The sequence below is a fragment of the Phyllobates terribilis genome, unplaced genomic scaffold (genome assembly GCF_046119375.1).
Source record: "Phyllobates terribilis strain yellow unplaced genomic scaffold, ASM4611937v1 Scaffold_1__5_contigs__length_1240528914, whole genome shotgun sequence".
Lineage (NCBI taxonomy): Eukaryota > Metazoa > Chordata > Amphibia > Anura > Dendrobatidae > Phyllobates > Phyllobates terribilis.
This window is the reverse complement of record NW_027362761.1, coordinates 972732529-972756989: the sequence shown is the minus strand read 5'-3', so window position 1 is coordinate 972756989 and position 24461 is coordinate 972732529. Positions and strand designations below refer to the sequence as shown.

Sequence of the window (24461 nt, the reverse complement as noted above, 5' to 3'; positions counted from 1 at the left end):
TTATTTTCACATGTACTATTTATTTATGGAGGGGAAAAAAAACAATTAAGGCTACGTTCACAAACTGCGTATTTTTGCGCGCGCTTTTTCAAAATACGCAATGTGCCTTGTGTCTGCACATTGCGTATGTCTGGGAAATTCACTTTGCCGTTCAGACACTGTGTAATTTTGACATGTCAATTCTTTACGCACCGCGGCCTGCGCTTTCTCCCATATTGTGCCCATTATAAGCGATGGAATTACGCAGCGGTGTTCACACACTGCAGAATTCCAGCGCTTTTTTACGGAGGTGCAGGAGAAATGAAGGATGTGACGTCACACGGGGGCAGCCCTAGGGAAAATAGGAACCGGAAATCCCACTATTTTGGGATTCTTTGTTCCTGGTTCCCCGCCGCTGCTCACGTGTGACGTCACATACATTGCAGCTGCCAGATTAGCCATGCTGTATACTCCAGTCTATAATCTCTTCTCCGTAGAGAAGACGGGAAATGACACTTTTTTTTTTTTTTTCAACAAACTTTGTCTGTCTTTGTAGTGTACACTGCAGAAAAAAAACGCATGCGTAAAAAAAACTAAGCAAAAAACGCAGTGTGTGAATGGAGGTGTTTTTTTTACCTGCGAAAAAAACGCAGGTAAAAACTGCAGGAAAATACCCGCGCGTAAAAAAAAGCAGCAAATACGCAGTGTGTGAACGTAGCCAAAATGATGGTTACTCTGTAAGTGTATGTTCACAGATTGCGTTTTTCGGGAGGTAAAGAATCTGCATTTTACAGTACCAGCAAAAAGCACAGAGATTTCAGAAATCGCTTGGTATTTTCCAGGTCTGAATTTGAGCACTGCGGCGCTTTTTAAATTCTGCAGCATTTCAATCCTTTCAGTGTTTTTTACGCATTGAAAACAAAGACATTGAAAACCTGAAAAATAACATTTTGTGCTGCGTTTTTGGTGAATAAAACTAATTATTAAAATGTACTGTACTCAAATCACATGTGGAATACGCACAAAAAAACGGCGCAGCAAATAGCTGCGTTTTATACACAATGTCTTTACTGCTTAAGGGGAAAGTTTTGGCTGCAGAAAAAAAAAAAACGCTGCAAAGACACAACATGTGAACGTACCCTACAATTAAAGGGGTATTCCCATCTCTAAGATCCTATCCCATTATGTAGTAGGTGTAATAATAATAACATTAGCAAATACCTCCAATTAGTGAATCAGAAGAACTATACTAAATTTCTATGTCGCTTACCTCATGTAGGGCATTGCAGTAGCTTAGGTATCCATGGTTGCGACCACTCATATAGTGACACTTAAACAGCTTTTAATGGTCATAATCACAAATACATAAGCTACTGCAATGCCCTGCAAATGGGGTAAGCAACATAGAAATGTAGTATACTTTTACTGATTAGCTATGTCGCTTACTCCATGTGCAGTGCATTGCAGTAGCTTAGGTATTTGTGATTATGACCACTAAAAGCTGTCTGTCAATGTATGAGTGGTTGTAACCATGGATACCTAAGCTACTGCAATGCCCTGCACATGGGGTAAGCAACATAGCTAATCAGAAGAACTATACTACATTTCTAAGTGGAGGTATTTGCTAATATTATTATTATTATTACACACTACATATTGGGATAGGGTCTTGGAGATGAGAAACCCCCTTTAAGTCTCCCAAGCTAGTCTATGTGGTGGCAGAGATGATGAAGGGGTCAGGGATATATACTTTCCTGTTACTTGTTCTAGACTTATGTAGAAAGGGGGTTTATGAGACCTGGAAGCACTTAAGGTCCTGCTTATACTGCCAACAATGCCAGTCACTGTGCGTGGGTGAAGGAGGCAAGAATCACACGTTTACAGACACGAGTCCTCGCAAAAAGTAAAAACCCTTCTATCATTAAACTAAGCCACTCAACTCTGTTGCTGCTGCCACAGGATGACCTTTCATAGAGAGACGCCTGATGTGGCACAATTAGATTTAGCTGATACCTTCCAACTCACATACAGGTGGTCTCAAAATTAAAGATTTCTAGGAAAACAATTCATTATACAAAGAGTAGAAAAGAAGCTACATATACAACAATAGATAATAATACAATCAATTAGTTCAATCAGAGACCATTACAATATGAAGAAAAACCCACATGAATGTAGCAGACGGATACAAGACCTCCTATGTACAATTAAGAGAAACACAATGTAATCAAGAAGTCAACAAGCACCAATGTAGCGGCTGCCCAGTAAGTGCATTCTGGAATAATATACTTATTTTATCAAAATATTTGTATAAAAACAATATATATATATGTATGAACCGTACACCACATCATACTGGTCACTCATTAGGACAAGGAATGTCACCATAGCAGCAGGAAGCTTCATTTACAAAATAATTTAATTAAGGAATTATAACACGGTAAGAAAATTCCTGGTTGTGTCGTCACATCCAAGCAGCCCGGACATTGCTGGGCTTTGTGGGTCTGAGTAGAGCTGCGCTGCTTCCCATGCGGCTACTTCGACTGCTGGCGCTTGACACGCGAGAGATGCCACCTTAAAATAAAAAAATAAATATTCTTATCAAAATAAGTGCGTAGAAAGTAAATGTCCTAATGATAAACTGAACATAAAGGCCCCGATTCATCAAGACTGCCGATGTTCACACCGGTCTTGATGAGGGGGCGTATTGGAGTCAGACGCTACCGATTCATTAAGAGGCGCACACCTCTTAATGAATAAGGAGAGGATGAATAGTGGTGTGCGCCACATTAGAAATTTTACTCCAATCTATGACTGGAGTAAGATTTCTGGCATAAGGAACACCACAGCTCATGAATTAGACAAGCTGTGGCATCAGACACCCACAGTGTTGATTTTGGTGGAACTGGGAAAAGCTGTCGTGAAAACGGCAAAAGCCGCAACATTTTTGGCCAACTCTGTTGCGCAAAAATTATGACTTGTAAAATAAATTGACGGCAGAATCCTGATGAAATTGCTTTGATGAATCGGGGCCAATATGTCCTGCCAATGGGCACCACACGGCTGGGCAGTGTCCAGTAAGTATCAGAACAGTGTAGCTGTCACATAGTACCAAAATGGTATTTAGTATTAATGTCTGTGAGAGGAATTATGGGAAGTGTAGTTCTTTACATGATAATACCACCCTCAGAAAGAGCTCCTCCCATCAGCATAAAATTGCATCAGTAACAACTACTATCTCCTATCTCAGTAATGGAGACGTCTGTCTTCTCTGAATACAGATTTTTCCCCCAAAATTGAGAATTTTGATATAATGACTGATCAGTTTTGGGAGAGAAAGAAGCAGATTTCTCTGATAATATATATTAAAAAGCTGCTTATTTTTATGTGTACTAGTGATTTACGAGATAAAAATGTAAAAAATGACGTTTACGCTTTAAGAAGTGAAAAAATATTAAACAGTCTCTAAATAAAAATCATTTAGTTTGTGTATCTTTTTTTTGCACTGCGAGCTGAAGGCTTTGATACCACTTTGATTTTTTTTTATGCAGATATGGAGATAAAAAAAACCATAACAATATAAAAAAAACCCACAATTCCAGAGTTTTGATTTTCTTTCTCTTTACTGCAAGGATGAAGGATGAATACATTTAAAATTTTTATACACAGGACTTTTATAAAGCAGAGATTATATATATATAGTTGTTGCTCTAATGTTAAATGAATTTTCTCATTATACCGGTAAATACAATAATGTCTGTTAATATGGCCGGATAATTTGAAAGAAGCTTCATCACTCCACATAATGTTATCTAAAATTACTGGATAAATCTCTCCCTTCATAACCTTATTACACTTTCTGTCCACCTACTTTTGGACCACCCTGTGTGTGTGTATAAACCCAATCGAGATGGTTTGGGGTGAGCTGGACCGCAGAGTGAAGGCAAAAGGGCCAACAAGTGCTAAGCATCTCTGGGAACTCCTTCAAGATTGTTGGAAGACCATTTCCGATGACTACCTCTTGAAGCTCATCAAGAGAATGCCAAGAGTGTGCAAAGCAGTCATCAAAGCAAAAGGTGGCTACTTTGAAGAACCTAGAATATAAGACATATTTTCAGTAGTTTCACACTTTTTTGTTAAGTATATAATTCCACATGTGTTAATTCATAGTTTTGATGCCTTCAGTGTGAACGTACAATTTTCATAGTCATGAAAATACAGAAAAATCTTTAAATGAGAATGTGTGTCCAAACTTTTGGTCTGTACTGTATATATACACATACACTTTTCGACGGGTGGCTTATACTATACACTGTATCTGATATGAAGGTCAGTCTGTGGCCGAGCTTCACTGGAGTACCGCGGTGACAGAGATGGGGCCTTCAGCAAGCCTCCATGGTAACTAATCATTGTCCTGCAATCAGATCACGGGCAGCCAATGGGTGCTCCATTTAAAGCTGCCGAGAGACAAACAGCATCATTTAAAATGGTTTGACAGAAGCAATCGGAGCAGAGCTCCGGTCACTGCTGTTAGAGACAGATGATGGGTATGTAACATAGCTGGCAACTATCGAATGTGGGGGGGAGCTCAGCTCCTGAGCCTCCTACACTAATGTAGATCCCAGCACAGACACACAGTTACGTCATTTTGTGTTAAGGAGATAAATAACACACACAGCACAAAGTACTTGCCTGATGAAGAAGCATGGCTGAGGCGGCTCACAGAAGCCTTTCCAGGTCTCGGGGATGTTGCTGTTGAGCTCAAGTATCCTGCTTGACGTTGGTAGTCCATCAGCTGCTCAGAGCGGGTCATACCAACGGTGGGCTTTACCGATTCTAATCTCTTCAGAAAGGCCTGTGACACAAAAACCTCATCAGACGTGACAAATAAGGAGATAGTATATACACTTGAGTAGTCCGGGAAATTAAAAAAAAACACAAGTGATCTTACTCTACAAAACACTAGAATGTGAACAAACACAAGAGAAAATCCAAAAGTAAGTGTGCCAAAAAGTAAAATTCAAAGATCTTGTTCTTTTGCTAAAAATGAAAGTGAACGGGCTGGGAGGCAGATATATGACGGAGACAAAACCTTTCTCCATGGCATGATCTGTACCAGAAAAGTGTCGAAAGAGGAGCAGCAGTTACATGGCTTCATGTTTTTACATGGTTTTAATGGTGGACGGGGTGCACTACAAGGCCTAATCTGACATCCTTTGTGTATGTTTTACAGGATGTTTAGACTTTTACTTTCAATGGAAGTCATCCCCAAGTTCTTATACTGTGTTCCTCTACATAGTAACTACACTTTTCTATACACTGAAGACACATAACGGCCCAGAGAAGACTAACAGGCCACCCTTCTGGCAAATTCCAATTGCATAGGGGCCCATAAGGCTTCTTGTCCTGCACTTTCGCATGATGTCCCAAATCTGATCCATTAATGCATACATGTCAAACTCTGGCCCGCAGGGTGATTATTTTTGACCCGTGACACCAGAACCATCACCCCTATGTAGACCCATTATTCTGTACTAGATGGTGGCCCGATTCTAACGCATCGGGTATTCTAGAATATGTATGCGGCAGACCGGGCGCAATCAGCAGAGCGGTGTTTATATTTGGCGCCAAAATCGCTGATTGGTTGCGGGCGGCAACCGCGACCAATCAACAAAGCGGTGTTTAAATTTGGCGGCAATATCGGTGATTGGACGCAGGCGGCGGCCGCGACCAATCAGCAAGCCGTGTTAGTGAGGACTGGAGAGCGTGTTTAAATTTGGCGCCAAAATAGCTGATTGGTCGCGGCTGCCGGCCGCGACCAATCAGCAAAGCGGTGTTTAAATTAGGAGACTATATCGCTGATTGGTCACAGCCGGCGGTCGCGACTAATCAGCAGAGCGGGGTTTAAATTTGGCGCCAATAATGCTGATTGGTTGCGGCCGGGACCATTCAGCAGAGTGGTGTTTAAATTTGGCGGCAATAATGCTGATTAGTTGCGGCCAGCAATTTGGCGCCAACAATGCTGATTATTCACGGCCGGCAACCACGACCAATCAGCAGAGCGGGGTTTAAATTTGGCGCCAAAATCGCTGATTGGTGGCGGCCGGCGGTCGCGACCAATCAGCAGAGCGGGGTTTAAATTTGGCGCCAATAATGCTGATTAGTCGCGGTCGGTAACCGAGACCAATCAGCAGAGCGGGGTTTAAATTTGGCGCTCATATCGCTGATTGGTCGCAGCTGGCAACCGAGATCAATCAGCAGAGCGGTGTTTATATTTGGCGCCACAATCGCTGATTGGTTGCGGGCGGTGGCTGCGGCCAATCAGCGACCGGTGTTACTGAGAACGGGGAGTGGCGTTGATGTGCGGGTACTTTCGGTGTGAGTAGCCGGGAGATGAACGGCTAGCGCCGGTCATCTCCCGGCTGCATCGCCACTGACTTCCATGCGGCTACCGTCGGAAGATCAGCGGCAAGTGTGAAGGGAGGACCGGGGAGCGAGGCCGCCAGTCAGGGTACTTGTGCTGCGTGCAGCCAGGAGATGAGCGGCTGGCACCGCTCATCTCTCGGCTGCGTCGCTGCTGATCTCCCGACGGTGGCCTCAGTGTTTAAAATCCGGCGCCAATTCGCGGACGTGCTGCGGCAGTCGCTGATTGATCGTGTCCGGCTGTGCGCGACCAATCAGCGAACCGTGTTACTGAGTACTGGAGAGCGAGTTTAAATTTGCCGCCCAAATCGCTGATTGGTCTCGGTTGCCGGCCGCGACCAATCAGCAGAGCGGGGTTTAAATTTGGCGCCAATACTGCTGATTAGTCGCGGCCGGCATCCGCGACCAATTAGCAGAGCGTGGTTTAAATTTGGCCCCAAAATCGCTGATTGGTCGCGGTTGCCGGCCGCGACCAATCAGCAAAGCGGTGTTTAAATTTGGAGACTATATCGCTGATTGGTCACAGCCGGCGGCCTCGACCAATCAGTAGAGCGTTGTTTAAATTCGGCGCCAATCTCGCTGATTGGTCGCGGGCAGCTTCCGCGACCAATCATCACAGCAGTGTTTAAATGTGGCGCCAAAATCGCTGATTGGTCGCGGGCAGCGATTTAAATGTGGCGCCCAAATTGGTGATTGGTCGCGGGCAGCGGCCGCGACCAATCAGCACAGCGGTGTTTAACTTTTGAGCCAAGATCAACGATTGGTCGAGGCCGGAGAGCGCAACCAATCAGCGAATCGTATTGGTGAGGACCGGGGAGCGGAATCGTATTAGTGAGGACCGGGGAGCGCCGCTGCCTGTGCGGCTACTTCCGCTGCGAGAAGCCGGGAGATGAGCGACTACTCGCAGCAGAAGTATCCAGACCCTCAGCGCAGCTCCCCGGTCCTCCCTTGACACCCTAGCCGCATGGATGTCAGCGCCGCTGCCTGTGCGGCTACTTCCGCTGCGAGAAGCCGGGAGATGAGCGACTGCTCGCAGCAGAAGTATCACGACCCGGCGGTCGAGGTCCTTCTGCTGCTATCGGCCGGGAGATGATCGCCTTGCACCGGTCATCTCCCGGCTGCATCTCCGTCCTGCAGATGAGCCGCTAACGGCCGCCATCTTTTTTCTGAAATCCCGCGTCGCTGATTGGCCGCTGCCGGACCAATGAGCGACGCGGGATTTCCTGGACAGACAGACAGACGGGATAAGACGATTATATATATAGATGGAGGACTATGTGGGGCCCATTATTCTGTATGGAGGACTATGTGGGGCCCATTATTCTGTAAGGAGGACTATGTGGGGCCCATTATTCTGTATGGAGGACTATGTGGGGCCCATTATACTGTATGGAGGACTATGTGGGGCCCATTATACTGTATGGAGGACTATGTGGGGCCCATTATACTGTATGGAGGACTATGTGGGTCCCATTATACTGTATGGAGGACTAGGTGGGTCCCATTATACTGTATGGAGGACTATGTGGGGCCCATTATACTGTATGGAGGACTATGTGGGTCCCATTATACTATATGGAGGACTATGTGGGGCCATTATACTGTATGGAGGACTATGTGGGGCCCATTATGCTGTATGGAAGACTATGTGGGGCCCATTATTCTGTGTGGAGGACTATGTTGGGCCCCATTATTCTGTATGGAGGACTATGTGGGGCCCATTATACTGTATGGAGGACTATGTGGGGCCCATTATACTGTATGGAGGACTATGTGGGGCCCATTATACTGGTTGGCCCGTTTTTGAAAAAGTTTTTCATTTTGGCCCTCTGTGTGTTCGAGTTTGACATCCCTGCATTGATGAATAACTGGGGAACAACATCTGCAAGGAGTTTGTATGTTCTCCCACACTACAAATACATACTGATAGGGAATATAGATTGTGAGCCCCAATGAGGACAGTGCTGATATTGTCTTTGAAGCGCTGTGGAATTAATGGCGCTATATAAGGGAGTAAAATAAATAAATAGAACGCCGTGAGCCCAGGATCCATCCAGCTCATGTGTATGAGGAGCTGGAGATACACATTCATTGCAGCACCGTGGCCTCGGACAGCCGGCACATAGGACAGCTGGGGGCCACCTGTTCCAACTTATTTATATGACACTCATCCTTCTTAAATGTCACTTTCTAAAGGCTGTTGTGGCCGTCACAGACGTGTGCGTCCTTCCACATCATAGAGAAAAGCCCAGAACTTGCGTCAGTATTATTTAAGAATTAAGACCCCCAGACACGTGACCGATAGAAACAGAATTGTGTCTCTGTGGTTCTCTGCCCCTGGCCTTAATATCCTTCCTGCTGCAGCATATGACTATACACATGGAGCCCAGAAAACATAACATTGTCCCCCAATAATCTGCAGTATGGGCACATTGATAGGCCGGGTACCCAGCAGTGTATGCGCCAATACGTCACATATAGTGCAATTGCCTTGATATATATTGCCCCTAATATTTAAAGCCTAAAAAAAAAGCCAAAATATTTCAACCCATCGGTTACTCTTATTAATTGCGTTTCAAAAGACGACTGTGCCTTGTATAGCCGACACCAAATTCTTTCCATTACATAGACATGTGTGACACATTATGTAAGGGGCAGCTAAGGCAATAGTGGCTGATACTCTGCTGCCCCCTACTGGGCATACTATTTATTACAATATGTCAAGCTCTGATTATTACATTGCTTACAGGACAGCGCATTACACCTCTGTATTTTAAGTTAAAGCATTATATAGACAATACTCGATATGACAAATATCAGGTAAATTAGCACAGGTGCTCAGGTATTCGGATCTTCCTTTTGGAACATTAATGTCATGTCCTCAGTCCCACCAGGCAAAGCGGCCAGCAGCAGCCACATGTATTCACATATCGGGAGGGTGTGCCGCCTTCTACATTCACGCCTAGGGGAGACGGCCAACCAAGACTGCTTGGCCTTTTAAAGGGGCTTTCCAGTCACAGCCTTCTGCATGCCATTGCCTTGTCCGTGTTAAGATATGATAGAAACAGCATTTACTGGCCCTCCTTGTGTTTCCACCGCTATTCTGGTGTTGGTTATCAGCTGCAGTGGTGACGTCATGTCCAGAGCGCTGCAGCCAATCACTGTGCTCAGTGGCTCGTGCAGTCTACATTGGCAGATGTTGTTGTTGGTCAGATTCAAACCCAGAATACCAGGATCACAAGACTAAAGCGTTAACCACCGAGTCACTGCAAAAAGTGCTAGCGACCAGAGAAAGGTGTCCGAGCACACAGACGATTGGCGCTTGCTGCACATGTGGATGCGCAGCGGCAGACCGGTCAGTTCCCATGCTCATCTCCGTCCACCACTGAAGGCCTCTACAAAAGTAACATAAGCCTCAGAATTGGACCAAAAAGCAATGCAAGTAGGTGGATTTGTAAAAGTAAGCATCATTCATATCATGTGGACGGCCGCGTGTGTCACTTGCAAAGATGCTATGGAAAGAAGGCAAGTCTGCAGCGGCGGTGTGATGCCCTGGGCAATGTTCTGCAGGAAACCTTGGGTCCCAGGATTCATGTGGGATGTTACTTTCACATATACCACCTAACCATTAATGCAGATCAAGTGCATCCCCTACAGCAGACCTGTAACCATGTATCAAAGTACAATTGATAGATTACATAGGTCCTGACTAGGCTGGTGCAGTTACTCTGAAAATTCTTGAATCTACTGGACTCATAAAATGTTCATTTTAATTTGAGGATTACACAACCATTCTGACATGGATTTTCAGAAGGATCACCAGCCTCGTCAGGTCTAAGAAATCTAGTTAATGTAAGCAGTTTGTATTGTGGAATCTGGTGACAAACCTGCTTTAATGGCCACGGTATTTCCTAATGGCAGCGGCCTGTAACAACAGGATAATGGTCTCTGCTACACTGCCAAATAGTTCAGGAATGGTTTGAGGAACATGACAAGTGCAAGATGATGCCATAGTCTTCAAATTCCTAATACATCTACCCCATGGAGCATCTGTGGGATGTGCTGGACAAACAAGTCCGCTCACAACTTACATGGCTTAAAGGGGTTGTCTTTTATCAAAGATTATTGCTGTAAAGTCTAAGGGGAGCAAAGAACGCAATAATAATTACTCAAATGCCCTCCACCCTCTGGCTCCAGTCCTGCCTCTCATCACTGCTCCCATCTTCAGTGATTGGCTGCAGCAGTGACATCACATTGAGTGTGCTGCAGCCGATCACTGAGTTCAGCAGCCCTGCTGATGTAGACAGCACAGGCCAATGAGCTGATATTACTGCACTACTGTGAATGGACCCATTAGATAGGTACAATTACACTACCTGGATGGTGCAATGAGAAAGCAAATTATGCACAGTTCTTACCAGGTTTTCCCTTTCGATGCGTTGCTGTTCCTTTTGCCGGTTCAGGGCACTGTGGTACAGTCGGGACGGGGTTGTGTTCAGTTTCTTAGGAGTTAAGCTCTTGCCTTTAGATTTGGTGGCATGTCTGGACAGTTCTTTGAGCAGTCTCTGGTTCTCCCGGTCAATCTGTCTCACTTCTTCATTTGTGAAAGAGAAGTTCTTCTGGTGTCCAATTGACGTGTTATCAAGAGAAAACCTTTCCTGATCCTTCTTGTCAAGATGCATAAATGCTGCAAAAAAATACAAACATGAATATAAACGAGCTGGATAACTATTAGTACAGGTAACATACTTACAAGGAAAAGATGCCTAGCAAATGATATGTGAATGCTAGTTGCATCCACAGGATAACAATCGGCCATAATGTAAGGCTACAAACATTTAAAGACTGGCTGAGCCGTATGGGCAAGGTGGAAACTGGGACATCCTGAGAAGCATGGGCAAGGTGGAAACTGGGACATCCTGAGAAGCATGGGCAAGGTGGAAACTGGGACATCCTGAGAAGCATGGGCAAGGTGGAAACTGGGAAATCCTGAGAAGCATGGGCAAGCTGGAAACTGGGACATCCTGAGCAGCATGGGCAAGCTGGAAACTGGAACATCCTGAGCAGCATGGGCAAGCTGGAAACTGGAACATCCTGAGCAGCATGGGCAAGCTGGAAACTGGAACATCCTGAGAAGCATGGGCAAGCAGGAAACTGGGACATCCTGAGCAGCATGGGCAAGCTGGAAACTGGGACATCCTGAGAAGCATGGGCAAGCTGGAAACTGGAACATCCTGAGCAGCATGGGCAAGGTGGAAACTGGGACATCCTGAGAAGCATGGGCAAGGTGGAAACTGGGACATCCTGAGAAGCATGGGCAAGCTGGAAACTGGAACATCCTGAGCAGCATGGGCAAGCTGGAAACTGGAACATCCTGAGAAGCATGGGCAAGCTGGAAACTGGAACATCCTGAGCAGCATGGGCAAGCTGGAAACTGGAACATCCTGAGAAGCATGGGCAAGCTGGAAACTGGGACATCCTGAGCAGCATGGGCAAGCTGGAAACTGGAACATCCTGAGCAGCATGGGCAAGCTGGAAACTGGAACATCCTGAGCAGCATGGGCAAGCTGGAAACTGGGACATCCTGAGAAGCATGGGCAAGGTGGAAACTGGGACATCCTGAGAAGCATGGGCAAGGTGGAAACTGGGACATCCTGAGAAGCATGGGCAAGCTGGAAACTGGGACATCCTGAGAAGCATGGGCAAGCTGGAAACTGGGACATCCTGAGCAGCATGGGCAAGCTGGAAACTGGAACATCCTGAGCAGCATGGGCAAGCTGAAAACTGGAACATCCTGAGCAGCATGGGCAAGCTGGAATCTGGGACATCCTGAGCAGCATGGGCAAGCTGGAATCTGGGACATCCTGAGCAGCATGGGCAAGCTGGAGACTGGGACATCCTGAGCAGCATGGGCAAGCTGGAAACTGGGACATTCTGACTCGCATGGGCAAGCCGGGCACTGGGACATTCTGAGCCACATGGGCAAGCCAGGCACTGGGACATCCTGAGAAGCATGGGCAAGCTAGAAACTGGGACATCCTGAGAAGCATGGGAAAGCTGGAAACTGGGACATCCTGAGACGCATAGGCAAGCTGGACACTGGGACATCCTGAGCCGCATGGGCAAGCTGGAAACTGGGACATCCTGAGCCGCATGGGCAAGCTGGAAACTGGGACATCCTGAGCCGCATGGGCAAGCTGGAAACTGGGACATCCTCTGTCTTATGCGTTTAGGGGAATCTAGGGTGGCAGCCACAGATTCATCCTCAAACTCCTGATTGGTAAAGCTGACTACTGATGTTATGATTTGGACTTGGTAGATTTATTGTGGAGAAGTCTAGAATGACCAAGTACCAGCCACTTTAGCAAAAAATATTAGAGGTCATCCAATCTTCTACAAAACCAATAGGTCTAATGATTTGTTCTAACTCGATGACCCAGATTTTTATTAATGAGGACTCCCAAAATGCTCTGAGCGATAAAATCCCAAAAGCGACTAGTTGCTTAGATAAACTGCTAGTGCTAACGTAGCAATGGTGTCTATGACAACAAACACGATTTTACAGAAATAATCCCATACGTGACTCACCCCATAACTATTGGCAACATTAGGAGCAGATGAGCAAGCATCAAGAATATGTCTCCAGAAAAGATTTCTACACACTGAAGCAGTAATAAATGATCTATGTAGAAGTTATTGAATTTTTAATAGTGACTCTAAAAGTACAGTACGATCTTTACCTACTGCGCTACTGTGAGGGATGTCTGACATTGTCAAGGCGTAATGGCAAGTCCAGTAGAAAAATAATGTCTGCAACATGATCACTATGTTAACTTATCTCATGATTATTGGGTTGTGACATATATGACAGATATTAGCCAGCTTTCATATAACGGTGCTGTATAAGCTGCACACATCAGATTAAGTTGCCCCTTAAAGGGAATTTGGCAGTAGGACCAACCCTCCAGTACAGCAGAGTTGAACCTTGTCTCATTACAAATACATTTGTCCTCTCACAATGCTGTCAGCTCTGTTGTACTGCCTGTGACATGGAAGCTGAAGCACCAAGAGGACAACAGCTGCTGCAAATGTGTTTGTAATGAGACAAAATTCAGCTCTGCTGAACTGTGTTATTTCTGACCTCACTGCAGAGCTGTGTGTGATTATGAGAGCAAAGTCAGCCATTACATGTGTCACACTGGTAATGCTCCCTTTCATTTAAAATAAGCTCTGGAGGCAGATCCTCATGCAGATCAGTGTCTGGCCCATTGGTCATAAAGCTCATTTACATATTAAGAAAATGTGAATTTCTCTTGAATAAGGCATTAGTTCATAAATATCAAGTATCATTTTAATTAACTTCCTATGACCTACATGCCCATATAGACGGCTTAGGAGGGTTGATCCTACTGACAGATTCCCTTTAAAGGGGTTGTCCGGTCCAAACCGATAAGTCTGCAGTCACTCTGCGTGTCTGCAGACTCATGAATCCACCTACCACACGCACTGTGCGCTGTGGGGATTCGCCGGTTTCAGACCCGGGATTAGAGCATATGTATGAGTTATACATACTCCTGGCCAGTGGGCGCAGCCTCAAACTCCATACACTTGTATTGAGCGAGGTCGCGCCCTCTAGTCGGCCACGCGCACTGGTCGGCCGTGTCACTAGACGGGGGCACAGCCTCGCTCAATACAAGCTCGTACATACCCTCTGGTTCCAAGTCTGAAACCGGCAAATCCCTGCAGCGCACAGTGCGTGCCCTGGGGGATTCATAAGTCTGCTGTCACATAAGGCTTTATCAACAGCATTGAACGTGTATACAATACCATGAAACAACTAACACAAAGCTCTGATCTCAACCGAGAGATAGAAATAGAAACAAGCAAAAAGACGCTGTAAATTGAACCTAATATTCAGCTATCCCTGCACCGCAATAAAAATGCACAAAGCTTTCAGTAGGATTACAATGTGCCAGCCATAAGCTCCATTAGCAATGTAGAAACACTGTGTTCAGTCCGCTGTGATGAATCTTATTTATATGCCAGACGCTCTTCTTTCAGAGCTCCATTAAGGCGCCAGAAAATAAATGATCCCAATAACGTGATTACTTAGAAGATAAGAGTCCTAGACAATTCTGCGGCATGTAAATGACCTGTTATGGCTAGTTATTCTCCAATACAGCGCAATAAAAGGACAAGGAAGAAAGTCTGGTTTACCTATCTCAATAGCAGAGTCAGAACACCGACCTTACTTTACATAGATATACGAGCTATTTCGAAAACAATGGTGTCTTGGAATAGCTATAAATTCCCCTACTAATTCTACATTCCTGTTCTGATAGAACAATACACCTTTCCCAGTAAATCTTACTCTTTGTGAGTGACTATTCAATGGCAAGATCAAGTTTCAATGTTTAATATGCAATTAACAAGTTGGGATTCTCTAGGTCAACCAGACGCCAGTCTACGCAAGTGGAAGGAGCTACAAGTGACCTGTCTAAGCACCAGGATTAGCTGATAAAGCTCAGTCTGGTGAATTTGCAAAATACTCAAACTTCCTTTTAAGGCTATGTGCCCACGATGCAGAAATGCTGCATATTTTTTCCGCTTCTCCCTGGCAGGAAAAACGCATGCGGATCTTACATGCGTTTTTTCCCGCCAGGTAGAAGCGTTTGTCAAGCGTTCTTCACATGCATTTCCGCATGCGGGTTGATAAGCGCTTTCCAAGCGATTTTAGCATCACTTGGAAAGTGCTTGTCAACTTGGTCACACTATATAAATCCATGCAACCGGCATGGATTTATATAGTGTGACCAACTAATAGTTAAAAGAAAAGAATAAGAATGGTGAAAAATAAAGATTATACTTACCTTCCGATGGCTCCCGGTGTTTTCTCCGCCGCGTCCGGTCTGTTGTATGGGTCGCTGTGGTGTGGAGGACCTGCGATGACGTCATTGAGTCATGTGACAGGTCACGCGACCGCCGACGTCAGCGGTCGAGTGGCCTGTCACATGACTAAATGACGTCATGGCAGGTCCTTCACACCACCGCAAGCCGTACAAGAGACCGGACGCATCACTAAGGAGGCTGGGGGACATCGGAAGGTAAGTATAATCTTTATTTTTTATTTTAAATTCTTTTTTTAACAGGTTCTATGGTACCCAGGTCTGGAGGAGAGTCAATGCGTTTCAATGCAAGTCAATGGCGGCAATTACGCTGCGTGTCCGCAAAATGAATGGACATACTGCGTATTTTTCCGAAATGATAATCGGCAGCGGAAATTTCCGCAGCATGTGCATAGCACTGGCGGATTATCATTGGGGACCATGGGGCACGTATTACCAAGTGTTTTTTAAGCGTTTTCGCTGCGGAAATTCCGCGGCAAAAAAGATTGAAAAACGCATAGTGAGCACACAGCCTAAAAGGAATCTGTTCGCGAGATCACCTGCTCCCCAACCCATCAAAACCACATATCTGGGCTTGCAGGCCTTTGAAATGTAAATCCATTGACACCTTTACATCTTCTATCTGTTGCTGCATTCCTGTTAAATTAGCATTTTAGTTCCTGTGCAAATGAGGCAATAAGTGCTATGTGCGTGATAGAGCCCTTCCTGAGCTTCTGCATCCATTGTTTCCCCAACCAGCACCGGCCTCTTTAGCTTGATTGAGGTCACACAGGCAGTGAGCTATCAAACAAGCAGAAGTGGCTGATGATAGGCAGGGAAACAACCTTGGGAGGCAGAGGCTCAAGAAGTGCTCCGTCACGCCTGGAGCACTTAATACCTCATTTGTATGAAAAAATTTCTCATGAATGATAGGAAAAGAAAGGTGACATAAAGGGGTGAATGTATTTAAATTTTAAATACTTGTATGCCTATATATGCTGTGGTAGACGCTGTCTCTTTAAATCTTCCACTAGATTATTAAAGATACTGCATAAACCAGTGCAGCTTTAGCAAAAACAAATATGGCGTTTCTGGCCGAACGGGAAAACTAAACAGAACGTATGGCACAGTCCATGTTGCTGCGGAGATCCACTCGCTTAAGAATAAACAAAAGGTTCAGCTTTCCTTATCAAAACACAGCTCTGGAGCACTTCCAGGCGCACCCAACACTGAATGAGCCAGAAGGCTGTGTATTAATCCTCTGGACTCCACCCTGGGGTGGAGATATGGTGAACAGCCTCCCACCAACTTTACAGCTGTTCACTCAACCAAGCCCTAAACATGGCTTAGTGTGCTGGAGCATTTTCCTAGGTTCATATCACTGTAGTTAACAACCTCAATGATACTTATCTCCCCTCCAGTACTTTGCCAGTGACTTTGATCAATGGGCTTGATCTTACCAATATTTTTTAATTATATTTATAAAATCTAACATTTCAGAAATAAACCTTTGGTGAATATTTATAAAACAAATCGCAGCAAGATTCGGCAAGCCAGCCCCTTGAATTTCTGCAGTTGATGCGCACAAGGATTAGTCATTCAATGGCACCAACCCTCAGTATTTCCACGTGTAGTAAATAGCAAGATACTTATTTCCACAGCAGCACCAATAATTGTCCAGAACAATTCCCATTGCATGTGAATGAAAATGCAGAGCCCAAATTCGCATCCATTGGTTTCGGACTACTGTCGGGTCTGACATGTTTTGTTGCGGAATTTGCACTGAACACCATAAGTAGCCATAGAGTTTAACAAGTGGTGCTGCTCTTTGTCTAGGGACCAGTAGTGGTGCAAGGCTCAGATCCTCCACCTACACCTAGTTCAGCACGTTACTGAGATGTTGGCACTTTAAATTGGAGGAATGGGTAAATAGATTTTGGGCAAATGTCTTCCCTCTTTCATACTGTTATACAGTGTCATAGAAAGTATTAAAAATCTCTGAAGTCACTCGCCCCCCCCCTCCTCATTTTTCCTCACACCAATTTCCAGTACGGAAACAAGAGCTTACAATTTACCAACCTCTGTTGATAATAAGACTACACAGTTTAACATATGGGAAATTAGTAAAACTGCGATGTATAGATTGGAGACAAAGAAGAGAACCATCCTGATTAACATGCATGCAGCCCCTTTGTGAAGAGAAGTACCCCAGCAGTGCTTCGGTGACTGAACGAAGATGTATATTGTGTATAGACAAAGAGTTACAAATTGGACAAATAGTTAAGACAGGAAAAAGCTTTTTTAGTTTTGAGAGGATTAAAATAAATAGCTAACGCTTTTTAGAGATAGCCTTTGTCCATGCAGGATGTACATTCCCTTCATAAACACATCTCTGGCAGGCTTAATATCTGCAAAACAAAATATTGAAGTTCGTATAAATCCAATATTGATGAGACATACATTTTCAGCACCCAGGTGAACTAGGGAACAAGACGCATATTTTCTCATAACTGTAACCCCTGCCTATAAGCCACAAATCAATAGTGTAAGGATAACTGACAACAGCCATGTCATGCTTGGTTTCTAGGTAACAATAAAATCGCAATAAAAAATATGGTGTCGATCTAAAACTTTTGCGATCATCCGGAATTATCGCATAAGTGGAATTTTCATAAAATCCTGGAGGGCGGAGGACAGCTCACAATCCGACCCACGTGAGGTCATCATGGGGGGGGGGAATGTAACTCAGATATTCATAAAAGATTAAGACGAATTATGATCCAGGTACAATCTGGAGAGATACACATCATGTATTCAAGACGTGCTCTCCTTCAGCTAAGTGGACTCGTCTCTGCGAGTGGCGTAGAAAGTGCTTTTGTTAATCCCTTTTATTTTATACAACTGTATATGCTCTATTGTTTTATTTTGCCCTGTGTAAAATCTTTTGTATATTTTTTTTATAAACACTGCCTCCTTTTGAATTAAATATAAAATGTAATAGTTCTGTTCCTTTTGTTCTGTAAACCGTGCCTTGAAGCCAAATGCTACAAGAAACCAGGCCTCCAGTCAGCCTGTAAAACACGACTGGTAGTGGCAGCAAGTAGTCTGGGATTATCGGTGATTGTATGGGGGTACATACAGTGGGGAAAAAAAGTATTTAGTCAGCCACCAATTGTGCAAGTTCTCCCACTTAAAAAGATGAGAGAGGCTTGTAATTGACATCATAGGTACACCTCAACTATGAGAGACAAAATGAGAAAACAAATCCTGAAAATCACATTGTCTGATTTGGGAAGACATTTTTTTTCAAGTATTTGATCAATTACAAACAAGCAAGATTTCTGTCTCTCACAGACCTGCAACTTCGTCTTTAAGAGGCTTCTCTGTCCTCCACTCATTACCTGTAGTACTGGCACCTGTTTGAACTTGTTATCAGTATAAAAGACACCTGTGCGCAACCTCAAACAGTCACACTCCAAACTCCACTATGGTGAAGACCAAAGAGCTGTCAAAGGACACGAGAAACAAAAGTGTAGCCCTGCACCAGGCTGGGAAGACTGAATCTGCAATAAGCAAGCAGCTTGGTGTGAAGAAATCAACTGTGGGAGCAATAATTAAAAAATAGAAGACATACAAGACCACTGATAATCTCCCTCGATCTGGGGCTCCACACAAGATCTCACCCCGTGGGGTCAAAATGATCTCAAGAATGGTGAGCAAAAATCCCAGAACCACACGAGGGGTGAATGACCTGCAGAGAGCTGGGACCAACGTTACACAGGCTACAATCAGTAACACACTATGCTGCCAGGGACTCAGATCCTGCAGTGCCAGACGCAGGGCTGTGGAGTCGGACTCATTTTGGTGGAGTCGGAGTTGGAGTCGGTGTAAAATGGACCGACTCCGACTCCTAAAATATATAATAAATTGGGTGCAGTAGATCAATGCAGTTTGTGGGCAATATTTTTAAAAAGACTCTCAAAAGACGCGTCATGTTTCTTAAAATGGATGCCTGCACACGTCACAGAGTGAACTATTTTGCCATCAATGTTCGATATGTTTGTGACAACAAAGAAATTGTTACCAAGACACTGGCAGTAAAAGATACTAAAGCTCATCACACCAGCCAGTTTCTCCAGGCCTTAAGGCCCCGTCACACTTAGCGATGCTGCAGCGATCCCGACAACGATACGACCTGTCAGGGATCGTTGCTGCGTCGCTATGTGGTCGCTGGTGAGAGGTCAAACAGTCAGATCTTCCCAACGACGCAGCAACGATGCAGCGACCCGTAACGATCTGTATAACGATGCACGCCTATGTGTTTCTGTGTCTGAGTCGTTAACAAGGTCGTTGCTAAGGTGTCAAACACACCGATGCATGCTACCCAGCGGGACCTCAACAATCAAATGTCCAGACCATTCCGACACGACCAGCGATCTCACAGCAGGAGCTTGGTCGCTGCTAAGTGTCAAAGGTAGCGAGATCGCTACTGAGGTCGCTGTTGCGTCACAAAACTTGTGACTCAGCAGCGATCTCGCTAGCGATCTCGCTTAGTGTGACGGGGGCTTGAGTGGAAAAAGTTCTGCAAGATTAAGATCTCAAAAAAGAACAGGTTCTTGCTATTGTAACGGACAATGCTTCAAACATGATAAGTACAATTAAACTGATGAATGAGAGTAATGAACAACAGCTAGAAGAAAATGTAGGATTCAGTATGTTTGAGATGGAAGGCCACAGTGCTGTTCATGTAACTGAGGAACAAACAGATATTACAACAGAAGAACAGCAAAATTATACTTTAGAAATAGATGATCTTGTTGAAGCTGCTTCAAAACACTTTCCTATTCATCACATGCACTGTGTTGTGCACACGCTGCAGCTGGCAATAAGTGATAGTCTGCAAGAGGGACATGCTGGAAATCTGATTAGAAAAGTGAGGAAATTGGTTATTGCCGCCAGAACCCCTAAAATTGATTCCATCTTGAAGAGACGCGCTGGGAAAGGGGCAATTGTCGATCAAGCCACTCTGTGGGGCAGTACTTACTTAATGATTGATCGATTGCTTGAACTAAAACCGTTTCTTATAGATATGGCGAACCCTCAGGTAACCCTAAATGAAGGTCAATGGACACAGGTGGCTGAATTGAAGGAATTGCTTAATCACCCATTTACCGTGACTAAAAAATTACAAGCTGAGGATTTAACTCCTGGCATTTTCATAAGGGAGTGGAAGAACTTGCAATTTTGCCTGTCACAAAGAGGAGGTTTAATCGCAGATGGCATTTCTGCTTCAATGAAACGGAGAGAGACACAGATATTAGAAAATAAAATTTTTCTGGCAGCTGTTTATGTGGACCCAAGTCATCGTATACTGCTTGATGATCAACAGCTTACTAAAGGAAAAGAAGCTCTGACTGAGGTAGCAGTTAGGATGAGTCGCCTACAGGAGGACTGCCAGGCACAAGAGGACCTGGGTCCTGACAGTGCTACTGCTGCCATATCTTCATCCTCATCGGATGAGGAGTTTGACTTTGACAAGTATTTGGACGACATGGAGCAGGCAAAGCGTTGCCGCAAGGAAAAAAATTTCACTCCGTCTCCTATAGCAAGCAGATTGACCATATTTCACCAAAATGTTTCACTTGCTCTCAAAGAAATAGAAAAATTCAACCATTAATCAAAAATGACTGTGCATGAGGCAATTCCTTTATACCCGGAAATTGTTAGAGATGTTGTCCATGTGGTTACGGCTTTGCCTCCAACCCAAGTTAGTGTAGAGAGGTTGTTCTGTAGCCTTAAAATTATTAGGTCAGATTTGAGGTCATCTATGAAGGAGGATCTGATGGAGACGATACTATTTCTTAGAACAAATTCATAGACTGCACAAATGTTATTTAGTATGTTTTTGTTGAAAACTGTTCTTTGCCACTTACATAGTTCAGTACATAGTGCATGTGCATATATATATATATATATATGATATTACATAGTGTATCACATATTTACAATTTATTACAGTTTGTGTTCGAAAGTTGTATTCCAATAAATATATATTATATTCTATCTAAATATCTTGATTATTGTATCATAAAAATGATTAAATGTCTGATGTTCACATTGTACTACAATAAATTTTTCACTTAAATATAAGCAATATATGTGGGAGTCTGAGTTGGAGTCAGTGTAAGGGAAATTGAGGAGTCGGAGTCACAGGTTTGGCTTACCGACTCCACAGCCCTGGCCAGACGTGTCCCCCTGCTTAAGCCATTACATGTCCGGGCCCATCTGAAGTTTGCTAGAGAGCATTTGGATGATCCAGAAGAGTATTGGGAGAATGTCATATGGTCAGATGAAACCAAAGTAGAACTGTTTGGTAGAAACACAACTCGTCATGTTTGGAGGAGAAAGAATGCTGAGTTGCATCCAAAGAACACCATACCTACTGTGAAGCATGACGGTGGCAACATCATGCTTTGGCGCTGTTTCTCCGCCAAGGGACCAAGACGACTGATCCGTGTACATGAAAGAATGAATGGAGCCATGTATCGTGAGATTTTGAGTGCAAACCTCCTTCCATCAGCAAGGGCTTTGAAGATGAAACATGGCTGGGTTTTTCAGCAGGACAATGATCGCAAGCACAGTACGAACGAGTGGCTTCGTAAGAAGTATTTCAAAAGGTCCTGGAGTGGCCTAGCCAGTCTCCAGATCTAAACTCTATAGAAAACCTTTAGAGGGAGTTGAAAGTCCGTGTTGCCCAGCGACGGCCCCAAAACATCACTGCTCTAGAGGAGATCTGCATGGAGGAATGGGCCAACACACCAGCAACAGTGTGTGCCAACCTTGTGAAGACTTACAGAAAACGTTTGACCTCTGTCATTGCCAACAAAGGATATATAACAAAGTATTGAGATGAACTTTTGTAATTGACCAAATACTTATTTTCCACCAAAATTTGAAACAAAAATTCTTAACAAATCAGACCATGTGATTTTCAGGATTTGTTTTCCTATTTTGTCTCTCATAGTTGAGGTCTACCTATGATGTCAATTACAGGCCTCTCTCATCTTTTTAAGTGGGAGAACTTGCACAATTGGTGGCTGACTAAATACTTTTTTTCCCCACTGTACATATTCCATGCATTGCAATCGGAGGTGTATATACCGTATGCTCAGTTTCCCGATAACTGGCCCATTAGTGGAGGCCTTCTCCGTTAATCGTCAGCCAATTGTGTAATTGTCCGGAGGATAGGGGGCAGCAGAGAGCTGTTCGACATAAAGATCGCAGCAGGTGGTTCTGTGTGACCTTCACGGGCTGTGATATGCCTGACATACAGTGTACATCTATTTACATAAAATGATGCCTCTTTTTTGAGAAGCACCAGGTCATTTCGTCTCCAAGGTGTTGCGGTGCTGGAAGAAAGAATAGATAGAGGGCGTTTAGCAGAATTTCAGCGTGGGTGTCATGTCACCACTATGAAGCACAGGAGAGTAGATTACAAGGTATACCCAGCAGTGATGAGGTAGGGGATAGAAACCACATACTTTGAAAACCTGCAATTTCCAGGGGGATATCAGCGCACGACCTACTTCTACAAAGTCATTCTCCAAGTTCAGGCCAGAATGGTACCAAAATATGAAGATAAACAATAGCAGATCATAGTATGGCTTTATAATTCACATGTGCTGTACGGTTATACAAGGCAGCAGGGAGCCGCGCAGAAAACAGCAGTACATTCTACATGGACCCACTGTGTTTTTGCAACTGCAGTTTTATTATATATATAAATATTCCTGGTGCGGTTACTATGGAGCTGCAGCTAAAAGTGGGATCATGGATTATAGGCAGCTTTGATTTTATGCCTTTCCTCTTTACATCACAGAATTTCCCAGCACAATAACATAATAGAAAAGACTAAACTACAAACAAAAAAGGAACAAATATATACAGTATACAGGTTTGCATTTTTGCAATATCTGAGGGGTGGTGGGGGATAACGTGATCCAGTTCGGCATCAGATCAATCATACATTTCCACAATGATTATTCCTAGAAATCAATGAGCAAATTAATAGGCTCCAATATTCGTCTTAATATATTTTTTGATAGCATACTGAAAATTTTACTAGATTTTACATTTCATGCATCATAAAGAAAGAAAATGAAAAACAAAATGTACTGTGACTAGTGCCTTTATCCTGCAGTAACGCTCCAGAACCCAGACAGACAACGTAACAGTCTAGGAATCCTGGATAATGAGGTTTCTCCTTCATCTCACTACAGTGGCACCTGCACCTTCAACAACCATTGGACTAATGCATACACGAAAGATAGTTGGCACGGTCGCACCTGCTGGATTTCACAAACTACGCTGCAACGTCTATGGCCACCATAAGGCATGTGGATTTATCTGAGGGGTGGGCTACAGTGGGGAAAATAAGCATTTGATACACTGCCGATTTTGCAAGTTTTCCCACCTACAAAGAATGGAGAGGTCTGTCATTTTTATCGTAGGTACACTTCAACTGTGAGAGACAGAATCTTAAAAAAATATCCAGAAAAATCACATTGTATGATTTTTTTTTTTTTTAACATAATTAAATTGCATTTTATTGCATGAAATAAGTATTCGACCACCTACCGACCAGCAACAATTCGGCCTCTCACAGACCTGTTGGTTTTTCATTAAAAAGCCCTACTACTCTGCACTCATTACCTGTATTAATTGCACCTGTGTGAACTTGTTACCTGTATAAAAGACACCTGTAAGCACACTCAAATCCTACTACAACCTCTCCACCATGGCCAAGACCAAAGAGCTGTCTAAGGACACCAGGGACAAAATTGTAGACTTGCACAAGGCTGGGATGGGCTACAGGACAATAGGCAAACAGCTTGGTGAGAAGGCAACAACTGTTGGTACAATTATTAGAAAATGGAAGAAACACAAGATGACTGTCAACCTTCCTTGGTCTGTGGCTCGATGCAAAATCTCACCTCGTGGGGTAAGGATGATTCTGAGAAAAGTGAGGAATCAGCCCAGAACTACATGCGAGGACCTGGTCAATGACCTGAAGAGAACTGGGATCACAGTCTCAAACATTACAGTTAGTAACACACTATGCCGTCATGGATTAAAATCCTGCAGGGCACAAAGGTTCCCCTGCTTATGCCAGCA

General features: G+C 44.1%; 1 protein-coding gene across 1 annotated transcript in view; it reads right to left on the bottom strand.

Moving 5' to 3' along the window:
• Window positions 1–1480: 1480 nt before the first annotated feature.
• Window positions 1481–24461, bottom strand: part of CFAP97 (cilia and flagella associated protein 97) — a 41818-nt gene continuing 18837 nt past the window's right edge. Inside the window, exons 4-6 of the mRNA XM_073642585.1 lie at window positions 10821–11089; window positions 4672–4834; window positions 1481–2553 (exon numbers count right to left, since the gene is read on the bottom strand). Coding sequence (XP_073498686.1) covers window positions 2444–2553; window positions 4672–4834; window positions 10821–11089 — 542 coding nt within the window. The 3' untranslated portion in view covers window positions 1481–2443. The remainder of the gene's footprint in view (window positions 2554–4671; window positions 4835–10820; window positions 11090–24461) is intronic.